Source organism: Poecile atricapillus, chromosome 7 (genome assembly GCF_030490865.1).
Source record: "Poecile atricapillus isolate bPoeAtr1 chromosome 7, bPoeAtr1.hap1, whole genome shotgun sequence".
In the NCBI taxonomy this organism is placed as follows: domain Eukaryota; kingdom Metazoa; phylum Chordata; class Aves; order Passeriformes; family Paridae; genus Poecile; species Poecile atricapillus.
In genome coordinates this window covers 17,464,726-17,486,570 of record NC_081255.1, presented here as the reverse complement: position 1 = coordinate 17,486,570, position 21,845 = coordinate 17,464,726, and the positions used below count along the sequence as shown (strand labels likewise).

Sequence of the window (21,845 nt, the reverse complement as noted above, 5' to 3'; positions counted from 1 at the left end):
CTTAAAGTGGAGCACTAGAAATTTCAGTCACTTGTGCAGTACAATGCAATTCAAAGAGTATGCCACATTGCTTTTGTTTTTCATAACTGAGAAATAAGGTATTAGTTCCTGGAAAAGGAGAGCATTAAGCTGTTGTATCTTGGATCTAGCAGTTGTATCTTAGTGTCCAGAAATGAGTAGGTATGCATAAATTAGCATGATTGCCCTGAAGCTGAAACTTCATGCTACATTGATGTTACATTGAAAGTCAATTTACTGTGTGCTTTCCATCAGTCAGAATTTTTCTATCTGTTGCCTACTGTGTAAATGCATTTTACTGATTTTTCTTGTCTTGGACTAGTGTGTAAACAAAAAAAACCAAAACCAAACCAAAACCAACCAACCAACCCATCCCCTCCAAAAAACAACCAAAAAACTCCATCAGTACATAAACCCCTCAGAGAATTACAGAATATATACTGGTAAGAGTATTTCACAGACCAAAATGTACTTCATTTAATCTAGAAATCTGTTAGTTATCCATAGCTTTTATCTTCCTTCTTAATACACAGAGTTAGTAGCTGGTGTATGATTGAACATAACACTATAGTTTCCATATAGATTGCACTAACTTCTATCTTATAGGTTGATTTTTTAGTTTTAGTCTCCCGGACTACCATAATGGCTTTCCTAGGGGATTTGCATTGTCTCTACCATCCTCACAAGTGAATTACATTATTTGGAGCTTCTACAGGTAGGGGAATTAGCAGCATATCATATAAAATGTGGATATTTTTATGCTAATGTATCTTTAGGTCATTCTAGCTTAAGTTTTTAAGCATCAAGTTTCACTAAGTCACTAACATTGTCTCCGATATCAAACAGTGATCACATTAATACCCCAGAAAAACATGCAGTTCTGTGTTGCAGTTCCACAAAAGGGTTCAGAACTGATCAAGTTCAATAGCAGGATGTACAAAGAGGTTTTGATAAATTTATGTAAACTCCAATGTGAATGCTTCTTTTTATCCTTTTTGTAGCAATGTATTTCAGTTAATACAGAAATTGCACATACAGTTGAAAATTGAATTTAGCGGAAAATAGTACTTTGTGGATATGTATATAGATGGTGCCTGCTTTTTGTTAAACAAAACAACATAAAAACCTGACCAAAGTGAACAAATAGTTGTTGAGCTGTGAATGCAATACACTTTTCTTAACTCCACAGATGTATTTTCTCCCAACTAGTCACATTACAAATTTTTCATAAACGTTACAAACTTCTAATACATGAAATTAAATTACTTAAAAGAGGTTTAACAATAAATGCTATTAGTACCTAAAATATTCACTCCTCTAGCATAGAGAAATAAGAAAATGTAGATGTTGAGGAGTCTCTGATTAACAAAGGCACTTGATTTTCAGGTTGGGGAAACCATTTTCACTACCAAACATAAAAAACAATTTGCACAAAAACTCCACATATAGCAGGGCATTCCCTTGCCCTATTCCACCTGTCTTCTCAGCTGCAGCACTTGCATATTCAGAAATCTGTATTTTCATGTTTACATGCTTTTTTACCTTATGTTTTTAGTATTCATATTGAACTTTTACAGCCTGCATGCAAGAACAAATCTAAGCAAATAGCAATGTTTGTTAGAAAGTCACAAAAGAACGGTCATGGTGTACAGTATAATTAATATGTTTTATTTATTGACACATTATTATATATTATTGTCTATTATGTTAATGATTTGTCATTATGCTGATGTATATTCAAATTATAATATATATATGCAAAGAGATTAGTGTCATTTATTTGCCAAAAGAGTTGGAGAAAAAGCAGAATGATTCTGAAGAGCCTATCCTGGACTGTCTTACTAGGATAGTCTGTGTACAACCAAGTCTGAAACTGCAGTATGTTCAGTGATTCACTTTTATCACTAGAAGAGATGTAGTCAGTTGGATAAGAACTTCTGCATATTTTTATTTATGCTGTTATTCAGTATCAGTATTTATTCTATTTGTATACTTTAAAACCACAGAAGTTCAGGAAATAACCCTTGCCATCTAATCTCATTTGCTATCACTTGAACAGTAAGGCAGTTATTGCAAAATCGTAACACTTCACTATTCAAACAGACAGTTTTTATGGCACTCCAACTGAAATTTATGCCTGCCACTTATTACAGAACATTACCTTTAAGAGAGGCTTGCAGCTGGTATTGATGACAGGCAACAAGACATTTGTCACCTATCCTCTTGGGCAACAATGATCCAGGTGCAAACATAAGTTAGCAGATGCTCATTGGAAGGAAAGAAGACAACTGTAACTCATTTGTGAATGAAAGTGCTGATTTGGTTTTGCATACATAACATTTTCAACAGGAATAAGAATCACTCAGCTAATCCAACTCAGAAGTGGCAATTCCCACAGGCTGTACTTGGAACTACATATTCACTGCCAGGATATGGGGAAATTTGGCAGAAATACCGAAACAAGTTGGAGCTGCAGAAATCAGTAATTTGGAATTTGTCACCTACATGCTTAAAGATTTAAATTAGATTGCACCTGGGCAGATAATATTGTTGAGATGCCCATAATGTGCTGTTTCCATACAGTCCTCTCTATCATTCTTTGAGCATTTGTTATCTCCTAATTGTGCTGTTTCTTTCTGAAAACATATTCAAAACAAAGGGAAAGGAAATGCCTAGTGGGACTAGCAGATGCATTCAGCTGAATGCTTCCATACTTTTTTGCAATTTTAAACAGCTGCACTGCTTCTCATGGGTAGCAAACTGGTTAACATACACACTGCCTACCAGTACCAAACTTCTGTATTGCTACTTTTTATTTAATAGAACAGTTGCAAACATTGCTAAAAGAAGTCTTAAAGATTACTTAATTACATAGGATTGCGATAACAGAATATTCTTGACTAGAATGTGTCTGCAAGTGCACGTAAATTTTTATAAGAAAATAGTAGAATCTCTTGTTCTGTCCAAGAAACTAAGGCTGTTCGACTGGATCTCAGTTTTTGGGAGACTAGGAGCAGATTGTTCAGCTCTTCTCTTTCTGCTTTGCTCAATCACAGCTGTTTGGTGATGGCACCAATAGGTTATTTCCTAGATAGCTCTGTAATATAAACTGTAAGAGGACTGAATGTAGATATTTGGACTGCACTGACCACATCTTCATTAAAACTAAGACATGAATAATTCTTCACCTTATTTGAACCTAGCTAGAGCCTACAAGTAACTATGTGATAACCAAGGACTATAGCTTGGAAGGGACTAAACAGTAAATGCTGCAACCTTGTTAAATCATGAAAAATTTATTTTCATTACATATACATGAAGGTAAAAGATTTCAGTCAATAGTGTTTTGAACAAGCATTTCTGACATGAGCCTGTTAGTGTAGCTAGGCTGAAACAATGCAAAGTTAGTGTTTTGCCTTTATTTAGTAATTCACTTTTAGTGTATATACAGAATTCATTTTCCTGTTAGAATACCAGAGACAGTAATATCGCAACATTTACATTCCTCATATAAAATGGAGTAATGTACATTTTCAGCTTGGTGTAGATACATAAATATGTACAAAATAAACATTATTGTAATTAACATATTCAGACCAGTTATTATTTAGCAACATCAAAAGCAGATGCACATAGGTTTAAGTGAAAATGGTGAAAAACACCTTCATGACATTAGTGACCATTATTTGCATATATGAAGTAGTACAGATAAAGGCTTGTGTTTCAAGCCTTCTGTGGGCATCCATCAACTTTAGTAAAAAACCAAAACTAATTGAGAAGCATAAGATAATTATATATATATGTGTGTCATGATCAGATGGTTTACTAGGGTCCATCTTGATCACAAAAGGATAACAATGTAAAACATACACATTTGTTCAGAGCATAAAATATTGCACAAAAGCAATTTCTTTTGAGGAAGATAATTCCTGTGTCTGTGAACAGCAAAAATGCTTCTTACACATTAAAGAAATAATATATTTGCAGTTTCTAAACCAAAAAACATTCAGTAATACTGTCAAAACTGTCATACATCAACTTCTTCCCAGCCTATTTTATGGCAATGGTATGTCATTAGTAAGATTTGGCAAAGAGAGAAGGCAGATAGACAGTACATGTATATATTTATCACAGGCCAGACCAAATCCATAGTTACCTAAACCAACTTCTAGATGGTTTCAGTTCCCTCACAATTTCAGCCTTAAAGAAATATGCAAGTCTTCAGTACTAGTCACAGTGATAATCACACAGTAGTAGAGTAAGATTCCATTCTTCTCTGCTTAGAAACCATCTTGTCTGAATTCCCAGTCTGAAGGGCACTTTCCTCAGTATCACTGTCACTGCTGTCTACAAGTGTGTGATCCAAAGACATCTGACCAGTCCTCCTGGGAAGATGAAAGTTCACCCCACTCTCCTGTATGGAGTTAGTTATAAAATCTTCATCAGAAGAATGAAATGATTCATCATCTCCTGTGAAATGGTTGACAATGTGAATCCCATCAAAAGTGGGTTGGTCTGAGAAGTTTCTCTGGCCTTTTAGGCATTTGATCTGTTAGAAAAAGTAGAAGTTGACAGTTAATTAGAGCTCAAGAGTCCAGCAGTAAAAAACCCCAAACAACAAAAACCAAACAAAACAAGAAGTTCATTTTCAACAAATACCTCATTGAACTCTTACTGGATAAAATTAAAGATCTGAAAGTAGGACATTTGATGAACACTTTGAGTATTACAGTTTTAAGGCTTAACAATCAAGGGACTTAGAATCAGTAATGACAGATTCCGCTTTTACTGCATCTTTAATATCCCCACAAGGATGGTTTCTATTTTCTATAGTGGTCCATTTGTTTTGACAGCACTTTTGGGCTTAACATTTTACTTTTACAGCTCCATTCTTTCTCGTATTGTCTGATTTCTTACTTGAGAAAGCCCCCTCTTCAAAGAACAGGGTCACAAGTGAATATTGCCAGCTGCTTACAGTCACAGAGAAAAATCCTCAAGAATATGTTTAGTTCTGTCTATATTGTAGCATTAAGTGTCTTAACTATCTAATTCAGAGCCAATGAGATTTCAGATCAAGCAGTATGAGAGAAATGTCTCTGTACAGCATAAAGAGATTGTAGTTGCAATTTTAAGACAACATCAAACAAGATAAAAATTATTGTCTGACCACGGACAGATAAATAACATTTTAATTCAATGTGCTGCAGAGTGATACACAATTTCAACCATGCATTCAAGCTACTCGAAACTAAAACCCAAAGCACTAAAGTCTGGCAAGTCCCCTATTAATTTAATGAAAAATAACTGCAACTCATGGAAGACACTGTGGAGGTTGGTTGTTTTTGTGGTATTTTGGTTTGTTTGATCTAGAATTTCATTTTGGTTAGCTTTTAGTAGCAAATATCTCAGAGTCAGTTTGACAGTCTAAGAGTATTAAAATCAAATATCCTGAGCATGCAGATAAACATTAAAAATGGATTATAGAGCCTTCCAAATGCCACTCTAAAAGCTTAAAAAGGAAGATGCACCAAGTGCTACTTTGGAAATGACTTTTTGCAGTAAGAGACCTGAAGAATAGAAGGAATAAAATGCTGAAGAGTTTCTTTACCAAAATCTGTTGATGTTTCAGAAATCAGAAGCAATATTCAATTTGATAAATAAAAAAAGTTTGTATGTCCTTGGTATTGACACCAATAGGAGATTTTTACCTGTCCATTTGGGGAAGAAGGAATCTCTGTACTTACCATGGGCTTGAGCAGAAGATGAGAATAAAAAAGGAGTTGAAAAAAGATCACAAGAGTCATAATCATGCTAGAAGCCATTAAATTGCATGTTAGCGTGTAAAAACTCCAGCTTTTGATGCTATAGCAAAAAAAAAATCCCTGTTTTCTGTTAGGAATTGTTGTTACTGTGCATACTAACATTAGGTTTTTGCATTTTCTTCACATACACATAGGCTGCTGGTGTTTGATGAGGACTTTGTATAAAGACAAGTAAAACAGAGCTCCACACTTGTACAACATAACTCAGGACACAAGCAAAATCAGCTTATGACAAACATAAATATATCTGGAATAGATTTTTTTACTAGCTTATATGCCTAGATGCAAGAAAGCCTGGTACAGACATTGTTGTGTTACTTAGAAATATATTCTTGAAAATATCCTGCAATATGATCAGATTAGCTACCACATGAATTTTCCAAAACAGCTATCAATTTTAGTCACTAAGAAAATAAAACACAGAAACCCAACAATTTCCCTCCACCCTCACCACAGGAAAAAAAAGAACTGCTGTACAAGTGATTACAAACTTCATATTAGAGTAAGAAATTATATGCTTTTAGGTCTGTATAGTTAAGCCATTGGTTCACCTGAAATTATAAAGCTGATACTCAATGTTAGTTGTTTTGAACACTCAGAAAGGCAAGCCAATGACCTCAAATGTTTTCCTGAAGACTTAAACATGATACCTTTAGATGAAGTTATTTAGGTAACATGACAAAATCATGGTTTCACAGTTTTAGGCAGCAACCTTTCCAAATGGGAGTCTGTGGAAAATGCTGTTGGTGAAAATAATCCTGAATAGACCAGCCTTTGCCAGTTCCTCCAGGGAGTCTCAGAAAACACTGTGTTATCTTTGTGCATCCTTTCATTAGAATAACAAATCTCTGACTTTCCAGAAACACATTTGATCTTCAGCTTTACACTTGCCTGCCTTTTTTTCTTAAGCACTCCTCACATACAAGGGGAAACAGACTGCTGTGAAGAAACATGAACATACTGCACAGAATACACACTACGTATCTATCAATGGTCATAGAGCTCCAGAATTTCTGTCTGCTTCAGAAATGGCCACCTCAGCCAGAACATTGTGGCATAGACCTTGTTTGTATTATGGGGATCAACAGGCTGGAGAGCAACACTGTTGAAGAGGACAATGGGGTCCCGACACACAGGAGGCTAAGCTAAGCTTGAATCCACACTGTCCCTGTGCAATGACGAAGGCTAGCAGCATACTAGGCTGCACTGACAAGGGCAAGTGTACTTTCATACTTGAAGATTGTTCAGGGACCCTTCAACCTCATATTTGTTCAGGAGCATTTCTGAAGGAGTTTAATTATTTGGAATTTTTATTGCAATAGGAAGGCTTTCTATGGCTTCTCAAAGCATTTGAAACAACTTGCAGACAGCCTGCACTTATGCAATTAAACCAAAAGCTCTAAAATGGAGTTTTCCTAAAGTTTTGTAATCTCACATAAGCTTACAGTCTAGCAAGTGAGGCCCTACACCTCTAAAAAAAAGTGTCTTTTTTCAAGGAGGGAACGTTACTGTCCTATTGGCTTAGGGCAGGGTCCATCAGCCTAATATGGTACCTCCAACAATGACAACAGGATGTTCATGTTAGCAAGCCTCCATTCAGCTGCCCAGAAGCTGTTGTAGCAAATATGAGTGAAATCTTTTTCTAGCTGCTTTGCATATGTTTGTAGACCAGCCATCCATGACTGATAATACAACTTGCTGTTTACCTCCGTATCTTCCTGTGGTGTAAATTCCAGAAATTCCTTTATTTGTTTTAAACTAATCTATTTGTTTCAGTAACTGCACCCAAATTCTAATAATGAAGGAACAAGTGGTAAAAAGTAGTTCAGTGGTTATTATTCTGCAACTTACATCACAGTACCTTCTTCAGCTTTCTCTCTAGAACAGATGAGTTCCAATCCATTTTAGCCTCTCATAAACAGGCACTAATCAAGACAACTATCATTCAGTTCCCTTTAACATCCCTACAGGGCTTTTTAAACTCTCTACTTCCATCCATATATCCACATATATCTCACATATCAAGTGGCAATACAGCTCCCTTTATTTGTTTTTTAACATACTTCCTATTAATGCCCAATGTTGCCTTGTCTGATTTGGCTGGTGCTGCATGCTAAGCCAGTGTCAGAGGACTCAATACCTGATTTGTAACTACCAATTCTATGTTCGCCATTGTGTAGGTATGGCTTAGATTTTGCAACAGATGAATAATCAGCTCATTCACACTGAAATTCATTTGTCAGCTTTTTAAGACAGACTTGAGATTTTCTGTGACTGTTTCATTTGAACATGGAAAAAGAGCTTAAGGTAGGAACTAAAGCATTAGGCCAAGATCTTGCCATTCATCTAGCCAAGCATACCAAGACAATGGGAAATCCAACTAAGGGCTTGGAATGCAGCATGTGTGGACCCAACCCAAACACTCCCCCATACCCTAGTTCTCCTCTGTACTTATCTCTGAAGGAACTACAGCCATGTTGAGCAAAGTATGGACTTGCACCCCAGAGTCTCTTAGTTTCTGTTCTCTTTTGTACAGTCGATATTAGTTAAAGGCTTTCAGTTTTGGGTCTGGCCTTCCTTCATGTGAAGGGAACTAGATCTCTGTCATTCCAACAAGTAACATTTAAAGGAACCTTTTTCTTACTGCTTCAGTTCTGCAACAATCTCAAATCTGATCACATCTGCTAAAAAAAACCCCAAAAAGTAACCAATAAAAAACCAGGTCTGGTAAACCCCATGTGTTTTGCTTTTCATTCTCAAATCCAGGTCATATTGTCTATATTACTGCAGCTTTAACCCAGTTTTCACTACAGCACATTTACATGGTCTTTAGGAAATTTCAAAGGGTTAATAACATTATGTGATCAGAATATATATCATCATTATCCCTTCAAAAGCCAGCTGAATCAAGAACAAAATTTTAATAATGTGTTAATTAACATACCTTCTTGTGTCTAAAGAATGCAGCATTTTAAAGACAAACTGTATGTCTACTAGTCAACATATGAAAATATTTGACTGTACATACTCTTAACAGGTAACAGTGTACTTCCACAAATACAGGAGAGCTGAAAAAAGGCTAACAATCAGATCCTTGAACCTTAGAATAAACTTTCTTACCTGATGCTGACTGCCTCATCAAGCCAGGCATGAAGGAGAAACAGTAAAGAGAAATTTAGACATTTTAAACAATTCAAAAGGTGATTAAATGTGATTTAAAATTAAAGGTGATAATATTATGGTATATTAAACCATAAAATCAAGTTTGAAGAGTAATAGTTGCAAGAAAGTTATATTTCTAAGCCCCTTTGGTTGTTTTGAGAAGGGAACATAGGTTAAACTTTCAAGTGGGACTTTGTGAAAGAGTTTGACTTAAGCTCTGGGAGACATTTTTATGTTGCAACCTGTGCAGTTTTAAGCTAGGAGTTCAGTGGTGAAAAGTCAAACTAAAATGCTACTGTCTGCTCCCTTTAAAAGGCTTCAGTAACTAATTCTTGAAATTTACTCAATTCCAAAATAGTAAAGACAGGTTTTAACAAAGCTTGACAAAAATATTAAATCTATTCACAGTTAGATAACAAAGAAATACACAAGTGAGACTGAAATAAGACCACTGCCTTGGGTGAATTAAATTTGTTTTGGCAGAAGGCAGTATGTAAATTTAAATATTTATTTAAAGAATAAAGATCCTGAATTCTCAGCGCTTTTACTTATAAGAAGAGGAATCTAAAAATCAGAGTTCCTTCTTTATTTGTTCCAACCTTAGTAACAGCTGAAACTCTTCATAAGATTTCCTACTTAAAACCCAAACACGATTCAAAAGAAAACTAGAAGGTTGCTGAAAATATGATCTAACCACATTTAGCTGAAGAAATAACTCATAAGGATTTTCAAGTACCTTTCCTATAATTCAGAAAAACATTGTCAACTTGGCACCATGAAAACAGATATTTAGAAAATTACAAGTCAATTAAAAAAAAATCAGTTATGAACTATTAAATATAATCATTTAACATGAGAAAAGCAAATTAATTTGAGTTTTTAAAAATTCCTGAGTGTCCACAGCATCTAATGCTTACCATACTTTACAGCTGGCTGCTACTTAGTGATGACTCTCCTACTGTAACAAGATGACTCCAGTTTAAGGCATACAGGTACACTATCACTTCTTTAAAAACACCCCCACTAACTACTTCTGGAAAAATGCTTATTAGAGCAAATCAAGTAATCGGAGCATCTCCAATGGAATTTGTGGGAAATGTGCTGCCACTAAGGACACAAATATCAGTCCAGACAAATATTACATCCAGCAGATATTACAATGCAGAGACCATTCTTCCCCTGCACTCAGCACCGGTTAAGCTGCAATTCAAGTGCAATTCAATTTCAGACCTGGGCCCCTCAATTTAGAAGGGCTGTTGAGATGCTCAAACACATCCAACAAGGCTGGTGAAAGGTCTAGAACACAAGCCCTGTGAGGAGCAGCTGTAGGCACTGGGGTTGTTAAGCCTGGACAGGAGGAGGCTCAGGGGAGACCTTATCCCTCTGTACAAGACCCTGAAAGTAGGCTATAGCAAGATAGGGGGTCTTCTCCCAGGTAGTCAGCAACAGGACAAGAGGACAATGTCTTAAGCTGTGCCAGGGGAAGTTTAGGCTGGACATTAGGAAAAAAAGTCTTCACAGAAAAAATGAGTGAGCACTGGAACGGGCTGCCCAGGGAGGTGGTAGAGTCACTATCCCTGGAGGTGTTTAAGACTGGATGTGGCACTTAGTGCCATGGTCTAGTTGATAAGGTAGTGTTAGGTCATGGGCTGGACTCAATGATCGCAAAGGTCTTTTTCAACCTAGTTAATTCTGTGATTCTGTGATTATTGGAGTTTTTAAATGGATTCAATCTAATATAGCTGCAGTATCATTTTATCCACTTCTTCAAGCAATTGCAGCAAAAAAACCTTGAAACTGGCAACACTAGCTAATCAGAAATCAGAGCAAGCAGTAAACTCCAGGCTGGATAATTCTACTGTGGACCCAAGCCAGAATAGCAGTGAGTGACAGTATTAAATACCTGAACAGACCTAGGCTCATTTTTCTGGCTGAGCCACTAATGCTGCTATTCTTGAAAGTTAAAAAACCCAGAGAGTCTCTGACTTTTTTTTTCTTTTCTCTTTTGTTTCTTTTTTTTTTTTTTTCCCCCCATCTATAGTAGGCTTAAAAGCAACAGCCATAAGGTACTACAACATTAATTGAATCTGCCCCCCTCATTAGCTCTTTGGAAACAAAGTTTATATATGCAATTAATTAAGTCTCCCATTTAAGGAAACTATTACCTTTGTTTTTGAAACTCCTGTTTTAAAAGGACGACCAACATATTGCTGTACAACCTGAAATATTTATCTCAAATGAACTTCGCTGATCGTGCCACTAAAAAGAGATAAAACCCCTCCAGTGCATTGTAAATCAAGAGCGAAAGAGCAGCAGCAAATTTCCAAGACTGAGTAATTTCAGGCTTTGGGGTTTTTTTAACAGTATTTAAATATTTGGCCTCTGTTTTAAATTGCCAGCTTTTGTAAGTCATATTCAGTCTAAGGGTAATACAAAATGTGTTACAAAATCCCTATAGCTGTCAGAAAGATTAAATAAAATCTATGGAACAATTTTAATGCATTAAAAGAAACCTCATCTCCACTTGTCCATCTGTTTATTTCATACTGCTCTGAATGTACTCTTAAATTTCTTGACTTAAGTTTTTATAAAAAGCAGGTTTTTTCAACATGTTCATTTTGAGAGTACATGAACTAAAATGAAATATGATGTTAAATTAAATGTATGTTGTATATCAGTTTTACCATAGACAAGTCTGCTGCATTGTAAACGTGACAAAGATAAAAACCAGCAACAAATGTTCAGACCAGAAGGTTTCCAGTGAATCAGAACAGGAAACCAATAAAGCGATCAATGGGAGGTCATGACTTTTTGATCACTGCACTGTATGGTTAAAGTATCTAGTTTTGATCTAGTGCAGTGTAATCAAGTTAAACTTTGAAGTTATGTATCAAATATGCAATAAAATAGCAACAGTGCTGAGGAATACCCAACTTTAATGCTATTTTGAAAAGAAGTCAGTATTTGGTAACTGTGTCAGGCTTTATTTCTTGAGGGAATTTTTCTAAGAGCTGACAAGTTTGCTGTAGTGAGACTGTGTGCAGTTCCAAAGGAAGTTCCAGGATGACAGGCCTAGGAATTTTCCTTCTACCTCCTAGCTAGTTATTTATAGAAAATTCCCAGAAACTTTTTCTACAAGTAGCTCTAATGGAAGTGTTTGTTTGGAGCGAGGATACAGCAACAAAAATATTTTAAAACAGCAGTATAATCACATTTAATGTACTGCAATTATTACATTCAAAAAAACACCTAAATCTCAATACTCCTTCTCACTGCCATATGCATCTATAAATACAAACGTTACTGAAACCTCAAGCATTAACTAGAATGTACCGGCTGATAGAGACTGAAAATGCACCCGTTGCAGGAAATGAACATTTCACACTTTTACTCTGTACTTTAAAAGCAGGACTTAAACTCAGCATTTTTAAATGGACTAAATAATATTTTTGCCCCTGATTGCAGAAACTACTCTCATCTGTGCTGGCTGCTGCTCAAACTGATAAAAAAAATCTAGGAGGTGTTTCCACCACATTTCAACTGTTTGCTCTGCTTATATTCAGATAAACTTAGAGACCTATTACAAATTAATATATTGCAGTCTTCTCCTGAGCTTGTTTTCTCCCATAGTTGGCACCTCTGTATGGGTGCTAACACACAATTTTTGCAGGGAACAACCACTCAGATAAACCAGTAGAGCCTCAATTCCTCCATTTTTCAATCCCCAAAACTTGATTTATAGGCAGAAAAACATGACACACCCTGACAGCTCTAATCATAAAGCAGACAGGTCACAGAGATTCATTATAATGACAGGTCACAGAACATTATAATGCCACGATAATGAAATAACTTTATCTCTAATTGGTTTACTTGCTTTGGCAATCCACACAAAGGACACAGTGTAATTAATTATAGCTATCTTTATTCATCTCTAATGCTGCAATCAAGAACTATTATATTGCTCAGCAAGACACATCTTGAGCTGTGATGTGTAGGACACAGGAAAAAAAAGGGGGGAAATGTTTATAAAAACAGCATTCACCAATCTTCATTTATTTTAGCAATGAATTCAATCTGTCACTAATGGCAGTGAAACAGTTAAGATTCATACCAAAAACCATTGCCCTCATCCAAATAAACAAAGTCATACCTCTTCCATTTAAGGACAGACTACATCATTATCCTGGTTACATTGATCACATTTAGAGGTTTTCTTCACCCTCACAAGGGATGGAAAATATTTTGTTGGTGGTGTTACCAGGGAGGAAGGGCGAGGAATCAACCTTATCTGATGCAAAGATGATGATTCATTGAATGAAATACCACCATTATGGAATAAAGACTGTCATTTTGGGCAAGTGTAACATGTCTGTGTTAATTACACTGTGACCACTTGAAGTTAATTGAGTTAAACAAATGATGGTCATAAAATATACAGGGATTCCATTGTAGCTTCCATCTGTCTATTGCTTATTTAGCGAGATAGTTTCTCAAGCTAGTTGCTTTATTAAGGGCAACTAAATTGGTGAAAGTTACCGGATAATTAAGTCTCCCAATCAGTTCAATCTTTCAGTAATAATCTGGGTATTATACCCAGTATAACATCTCTGATGTTTTTAAGGACAAGCTGAGTTAAAGGAATAAAGCAATTCACTTTTCTAAAGTACAGAGTATATATTTAACTATCCTGTGTAGACAAAGCTGCTACATTAGATTGGGTGTTTGCAAACCACATGACCTCACAAACGCTATCTTATCACATCACAGGTTCCTCAGACTGACCACAACCACTTAAATCAGACTCTGCCAGCACAGAAGTTCTGTAACTTTGACACATACTAGTAAAGCAACTACATTTTTAGCTGTCCTTGCAAGAGCTTTACTTGTGGGGTGGGAAAAATCTGATCATCTCTTGTCCAACTGTTTTTGCAAGATATGGTAAAAGAAAAGCACATGATTTATTGTGCTATAAACTTCCACCACAAGCTGAAATGCTTATTTTGTAAATCTGAGGGCTAACATATTTCCTTTCGAGGACAACATTTCTTATCAAGTAAGAAAACATTTATAGAGAGTCACATATTTTGAAAGCATTTGTCTAGTTAAAAAAACTATTAGAAGATGTTAATGTGACTCTAGTCTGTATAGAGAAACAAGTGCTTTACAAGAATTCATACAGGACTTTCAACCAACATTACTGAGGACTATGTTTTACCGAGAGCTATGAAGGGAAAATAATTGACTGAACTAAAAATTGACTGGAATGAATCCCACAAATATTAGCTGCTTTATGAAAGTGAGCAAGTAAAGTCACAGTTTCCAAGAGACAAATGTATTTGTGCTTGTACTACATGAAAAAGGAACAGTACACCTCTTCCAGAAGAAATATTTGGTGGGGGGGGGGGCAGTAGAATAACTTAGCAAGAGACTGACTTAAAGAACATTATATCTAATTGCAAATAATTTCTGGTAGATTGAACTTTAACTACAATTTACTTTCCCCAGTTATTCATCTCCATTATGCAAAGCTATGTTATTTACTCCAAGTTATTTGCTCTGCTTCTGAATGTAGTTTCGTGGTGCATCAGATAAGAGAAGATTTGATTTGGTAAGCATTGAATTTGACTCAATAGAAGCCTAATAGTAAAATTATGAGATGAAAAGGAACAATGCTTCCCACTGGTATCCCTTCATCAAACCCAGATGCAATTATTATGAGAGAAATAGGAGCTAGGAATGCTGCTAGAAGTGGCCAGCTCATCTTGTGCTACTCCAATGGGCCACAAGCAGCATCATAATTTTGTTCTCATCTATGGCTAATACAGGAATCATCATTTAGCTGCTTGTAAGGACATTCCCTCATCTCTTCAGAGGACAACCTGGATCAATCTGTGCTGGGGCCCAGAACTACTCACTGATTTAAGATTATTAGCTAATAATAAAAAATATAAGGAGCAAATAATTTACAGCTTTAAAATAAAGTTTACCTACCATATAAGTTTATGGTATTTAAGACTAAAGGAACTGTTAATGTGGTTCAGTATTTCGTTCTGTGTACTATAGCACACTGAATTTTATTCAGGTATTTAATAGTGTGGTCCACATAGGTGAATTTTTTTAATCCTTCACACTGATGGGCTACAGGTTTACTTCCCCTTCTCCATTTCACTTTCAGCAGTGAAAGCCTAGATGGCTAATGCGAGTTGCAAGATATATCCTTAATTCAGCCTTATAACCAATTACTCTGTTGGTCACAACTTATACATTATTTATCCTCAAAGTCATTACTTAAAGTGTCTTGAATTTTATTTACACAAGCAAAATCTTTTAAAAGCATAGTATTTAATCTCCAACTTTTATATCTCTTTTCATTAAGCCAATCTTAAAATGTTAGCTCACCAGGAGCATGATCAGACCAAGAGATAACACCTATATCAGAATCTTACTGACTGCATTAGGTTCTTAAAACGTAATATCAGATCCATTCCTAGATAAACTATACATATGTGGAAATAGAGGAGTAGCAAACTAATGCTCACTACTTCTTTGAGGAGCCATCAAGTTTTCAGATACTGAAATGGGAAATACCTTTAAAAACACCCCATTTTCTGCACTGTCAATATGCAAGAATTTAATCTCTAGAATTTCACTTAAAGATACTATTACAAGTCTTCTAAATGCCTGAACATTATTTTGGCTGAATAGTAATGCTCCTGTTATTTGCCATCTTGTTCTTTTCCATCAGCCATGCTGAGATACCATTAACTGGATAGGCTGTAGTTTGTGTTAGACCAGTGTGCCACACTAACATCAGAATTTTGGTTTTCATTCAAATATCAGACACACCTGCATATGATTTGCACATCATCCTTGCTTCTTCTCAAAATATTTAAACTAATCATTTGTCAAAAGGATCTCTCATTGGAAAGAAACAGCTACGCAAAAGCTCTGTAGTCTCCCTCTGACATTGGTCAATAGCAGATGCATGCACAAAAAAAAGACAAAAATTCCAGCAATAATCTCTAAATTCATAGTAGGTGGAATAGTCCCTGCAGATGCACAGATGTCATAGCAAAATTGAATGGGCTATCTTTAACATCCATAGTCCTGCTTTCTAAGGATAAAATGTCTTAAGTGAAGGAAATGCTATTTCTTTCAACAGTGTGTTGCTGTTGCTTTCATAAAGCTGTCCTCTAACACAGATAGCCAAATACATCCACAATCCCAAACTGTAGAGGCTACTTGCTTTTGTACAAGCAACACGTTAGGCAGAATTCAGCTTTTAATATGAAAACTGTCCTAAGATTAAACCAAATCCACATTTGAAATACAATAGTATATAAAGATAAAAAACTGAAATTTTACAGCAAAACAAACACATTAAAGGATTACAAGAGCAACAAAAATCACCTAACAGTGTGACAAAGGCAAACTTTGTCAAATTTCATGTGAAAGACCTTAAGCACTTCAGTCCTAAATCACAAAGTCTGAAAGACTGGAAACCACTTGCTTTTGTCTCCAAAGGTGTCTTGTGGTCTGCCAGTGTAGTTTGTGGGTAAGCACATCAATTCTAATCTTTTGTACCACCCCTGTAATCTAGGTAACACATACAAGCCTTGCAACATCCAACAGGAAGCAGAAGCAGCTGCTGGGTAATATATATAAAGTGACTGCACATACAGAGAGGTAGTGCATGAAATGCAGAACTTCAACAGTTTATATATCATCTAATTCTATTCAGTTTTAATTAAAAGGAAAAGGTGGGAAACTACAAAGAATCTCCTCCTTGTTTCTCCAGCATATGATTTGTGTTGAAAGAGCAACAGCTTGTTCAGTAGTCATAGTTTTTCTTAAGCCTTCAAATTTACTTAATGGAAACTTGTAACAGGCCAAACTTCCAATGTATTCATTTCCACATAGTTTAACAGCTTTAACTGGGTACTACCTACTTAGTGAGATAGTCTCTTGAACAGTAAAAATGTTTCACAGAAGTTGCTTTCACATAACATTTCTGCATCTAATCAAAGACAACTTCTGTGAAATACTAGTAATCCTGGTGCAGCCTGGCGGTATCTAACCACAGTACAACCTTACGGTGTCTGTGTGCTCCTGTCATTTATATTACATCAATTAAAGCACATGAACTGGAAGGTCAAAGTGACAAAATAGACTGATCACTAGACCCTATTTCTGCTGTGCCAAACACAGGGCAACCAAGCTTCTGTACTTACTGACAAGAGTAACAAAAGCTGCTTCACAGAAGCTGTAGCCTGTTGGGGCTGCACAATGAGAAAATATTTTAAGTTAAAATCCCACTAAGCTAGAAGTCAAGAATGTTGCAGAGATAGCTTTGAGAATAGGAGGTAATCAGAAGAAGAAAGAAAATGCTAGGTGGAAAGATTTCAATTAATGAAAAAATGGCAACTAAACACATGATTCTGAAAAGGCGGAGTGTCTAAGGCTAGTACATATTAAAAGCTCTCAAAGTTTACATCATGACTTCCTGTTTGTGATGATCCTCAGCATTTCAGGTTTTCACACTAGTTTCAGCCTTCAACAATAAAGTCGTAAGTCACAACCACCTAACAACTTTGTGCCCAGTAAATCACAAACTCAGCCAATAAGGAGGAAAGGAAGTACAGCATACATATACATGACTTATCACAGGATTAGCTACTGGATAACTAGAAATACTTCAATCTGAGTGTCCTTTCATTATGCATCAATCAGCTGCTCTTTGAATACTGATAGGTTGTGTAAAAGATTACAGGAAAGCTGTCAGTAACTTTCTAAGAAATGAGCATAAAACCAGATATGTTTACTAAAGATCAAAATGTAAGTAAATAATAATTGATCTACATGTATTTGATTTCTGAGTGAAGCTATGGTTGCACTGAGGAATTTAATAATTCAGTCACTATTTTAAATAACATTATAAATTACAGTTAATATTTATATTCCAAACCATATCTGGTTGCTCAAATCAATGCAAAGAAAGAGGTGCATGTAAATAGATTTAAGATAATGTGCATAGATCCATAGAATTATTAAGGTTGGAAGATGCCTCTAAAGAGTCCAACCATTAACCCAACACTGCAGTGTTCACCAGTAAAGCAGAAATTTACAGAAGTCTAGAGTTTAGTAAAGCAGAAGTTGACAACTTCTGGTTATAATGTTCTCAAAGCTCCAAATTTTGTGTGTTCTCCTGAAGTGTTCATCAACTACATGTTTAAGACTTACTCTGAAGTAGTTAATATTCAACTCAGATTACCATGCTACAGAAATCCTCTGGTTAGGTATAAAAGGAATCAGGCAGGCAGCTTCTTAAGACAAGCCAAAAGTCCAATAATTCCATTTATAGTTATTTTACTGTATTTGAATGGTTAAAAAAAAGGCATATTTTTCTATTTAATTACCTTGTACATTTAACACCAATGTGGTCATCGGTTCAGTTTTGGGTGCCATACTACCAATTTCCAGTATGTGCAGTTTTATTCAGTAACAGGAACACAACTTGAATTAACTACAAATAAGTCTTCTTATAATATTATTTGAAGACTGACTGTAGCATTACTATTCCTAGATGAGTAATAAAAGCAGCTGAAATTTATCCTTTAGGCTGCAAGCTGCATTATTCTTAAGAAATAGGCAAAATTTTTAGCTCAGAAAAAGATGGCCAAATTAATTTTATTTTTAAAAAATTTTGCTTATACTTACAAAAACTTCCAACCAATTGTCCTTTGTAATCTGAATCCATTGATTAATCATTTGATACAGCATGCAGAGCTCCAACACATTGGAATGAATGAGAGAAATATCTGAATACTAAGGGCCAAACTTTTCTCACCCAGAAAGCCAAGAGATGGTACAGCAGCAGCTTGTTGCACCTGTGCCATAGCTAAATCCCACCCCCAACACAACTTTCAGTGAACAATTCAGCTTTAAACACTGTGATTAACATAGTGATTCCTCTGCTGTCCTTATTAGTGTTCCTCACTGATAGTCTAGATTTGCCCTGTGCCTGGCTACTAGCCTGGCTTGCAAACACCGATGGAACAGTAGACCTTTCACAAGAACTCTGCAATTAGGATGGATTATGCTGCATTTAGGACTGATCATGCTGTTGCCACAACTTAGTGCCATCACTATCTGATGGATGGTATCACAGAACAGAATGAAAGTATGTAGCTCCTCCAGGCTCCACTGACACAGAAACAGTTACATTCACACTGTTGGCCAAAGACATAAAATAGTGTTTATCCAAAGGCCAGAATATGGACTTAGCCTGCAGTTTGAATACCTATCCTATTCAATACAGGATTTGGTCATTATTTTGTTCCATCCTTCAGATGGAGAACCTGCAACTTTTCTGTTGTAAAAATCTGTAAAAATGCAGTGCTGGAAAGGAAAAAAAAAAAGTTAAAAAAATAGTATCAACATTGATGGCCACGCCAAGACATTTCATCTTGTTTCACACATATCCTTCCCACTCCTACCTTAAATTATAAATTGTGCTTTAATTAACATTTGCATTTATGTGCAGTTTAAAGTTACACAGTTATAATATATTAGAAGGTAACCATACAGTCACCAAGAGCTCTGTTCCTTTTCCAGTGCCTTTTATGTGCTAACCAGTTGGGAGCTTTGTGGTCAGCATGTCACATACACTATCACCCTATCTTCAGGAAGATGCATTTGTAAATGTGTAACGTTTCTTTTAGCTTTTGCAGAAGTAGAATCAAAGCAGCTAGCCAAAAAACAAATAACATGGTCATTAATGGATGTATGCATGAAGACATTTAAGTACAGATTTAAGAAAGTTGTTTATTTAACTGGCATTGACTGAATTATACTTCTCCTAACATTTACCAGTTGAAAGCAAACATTTTTGCCTCTTCCTGCTGCCATTTTCTTCAGATTTTGCTTTTTGAGGAAACACTGCTTTCCCTCTTAAGATTTTATTTTAAAAATAGACAAAGAGATAGATAACAGTAAGGGGGAGAGGGAAAAAGAAGTTATTAGTAAACACGGACTTCAGGCTTGAATAAAGTCTGTGTAAAGAAACATGCAGAATGCTGCCAAGGTAGCATACATCTATTACATACAGAGTTTCATAAAATCATAGAATGCCTAAAGTCAGAAAATATCTATAAAATCATCAAGTCAAACCATTTCTTCTTACTGTTCCTATATATCCTAGAATGATTTCCTTTCTATAGTGTTTACCTAGTTTTGAAATTAAAAGTTTAGCCACCACAAAGCACATATCTGGAAGAGGAGTGATTCTACATGGAATTACTCAAACTCTGCCATTGTTGAAATTCATGTTCTTCACAGCATTTCCTTTCTGTCAAATTGAAATGCTGATAAAGATTTGACTAGACTGAACTGTTTAGGAAATCACTGGTACTACTTAGAATTATCATTATTCTGTGAGCTTAGGAACCTCATGTTCTTCCCAACCTGTTCACGTTAAGTTATACACATTAAAGATGTACAATATTGCTTGCCTTCATGACAATTCAATTGCTCAGCCAGGCATACAACAAATGATTGTATAGAGAAAATCATGCAACAGCTTTCCAAGAGTATTTCTACTTTTCCCCCAAAGCAGTGTTTCTTACCTTTTAAACCTACAGTGAGCAGAGGAAAAAATCAGTACAGTGCCTTATTTTGTTCTTAATGCAAAAATACACTAAATACCTGACTTTCTTGGAATTCTTCAAGCAAGCAACAGAGAAAATTAATTAGGATGCTTTAATGGAGAAAGCCAGGTTATTGATTTTTTTAATCTGTTTTTAAGTGAGCTTAATGATTGGCAAAGGTGCTGGACTGGTGGCCCTAGAGACTATCCTCCATCTATAGCATAGTGATCTATAGCATAGACAACATTCCAAGATCCTCAACTGTGTTATAAGTCTCAAGGGATTGATCCTAAAAGCTTGGGTCTACTCAGATTGTTATGAAAACACTATCTACACTTAAAGGAAAGATGTGTTTATTTAATAAAAGCAAAAAGGCAATAAACAATTAGGTTGAATTGCTCTACAATCCTATGGTTTTAAGCAACACTCTCAGAGCTGTGTATGAAAAGGCTAGAAAGAGACTCTACTGCAAAGATGACCAGGCATTTTGCCCATAATGGAGTATTAGGTAAAGACATTTCTTCACAATGCAGCATGAACTGAAATGTGCCACTGAGCACAGGAGTTACATAAGCCATTTTGGTTTCAAGACCTTCTGATCTTTTTAACTAACATAAAGTTACTACAACTATTAGAGCAAGGAAGTTTGAAGACAGACATTTCATAGATTGAAGGGTTTGGCAGTTTAAAACTTAAAAATCTGTTAACTGATATTAAGCAAGCATCCTTTTTTTTTTTAAGCAATCTCAGTACACCACCACATAAAATTCATTTTCTCAACAGCAAGAACCAGAAAATTTACGCATGGATTCTTCTACTTGCACAAATGAGGTTTAGTTTCTAACTATAGTAGCCTTAATAGTTGTAGCAAATAGAGACATAAAGGGGCTTATTTTCATATATGTAGTTCCAAATGGAGTAAATGCAACACAAATATGATCAACTCATGAAATTAAGGGAAAAGCCAAGATGGAACATAAATGCCAATCTCATTTAATGTCAAATCACATAACTAAATATGATTTTGTTCTCTTATATTCCAAGATAAAGGCGAGATTAATGTATAAGAGTTTTTATTGCATTCATTTAAAATAACATACTTCAACAAAAACAGGTACTACAGATGTAGTAACTATTAAATAAGCAAACCCTGCCACAGGTGAAAGGACAAAAGGTACAAGTGATCAGAGACTGT

General features: G+C 35.6%; 1 protein-coding gene across 8 annotated transcripts in view; it reads right to left on the bottom strand.

The window, feature by feature from the left end:
- Positions 1 to 3,293: 3,293 nt before the first annotated feature.
- EVI5 (ecotropic viral integration site 5) overlaps positions 3,294 to 21,845 on the bottom strand; it is a 74,491-nt gene continuing 55,939 nt past the window's right edge. For all 8 annotated transcript variants that reach the window (XM_058842873.1, XM_058842879.1, XM_058842880.1 and 5 more), the window contains one exon: positions 3,294 to 4,567. In XM_058842873.1, coding sequence (XP_058698856.1) covers positions 4,262 to 4,567 — 306 coding nt within the window. In that variant the 3' untranslated portion in view covers positions 3,294 to 4,261. The remainder of the gene's footprint in view (positions 4,568 to 21,845) is intronic.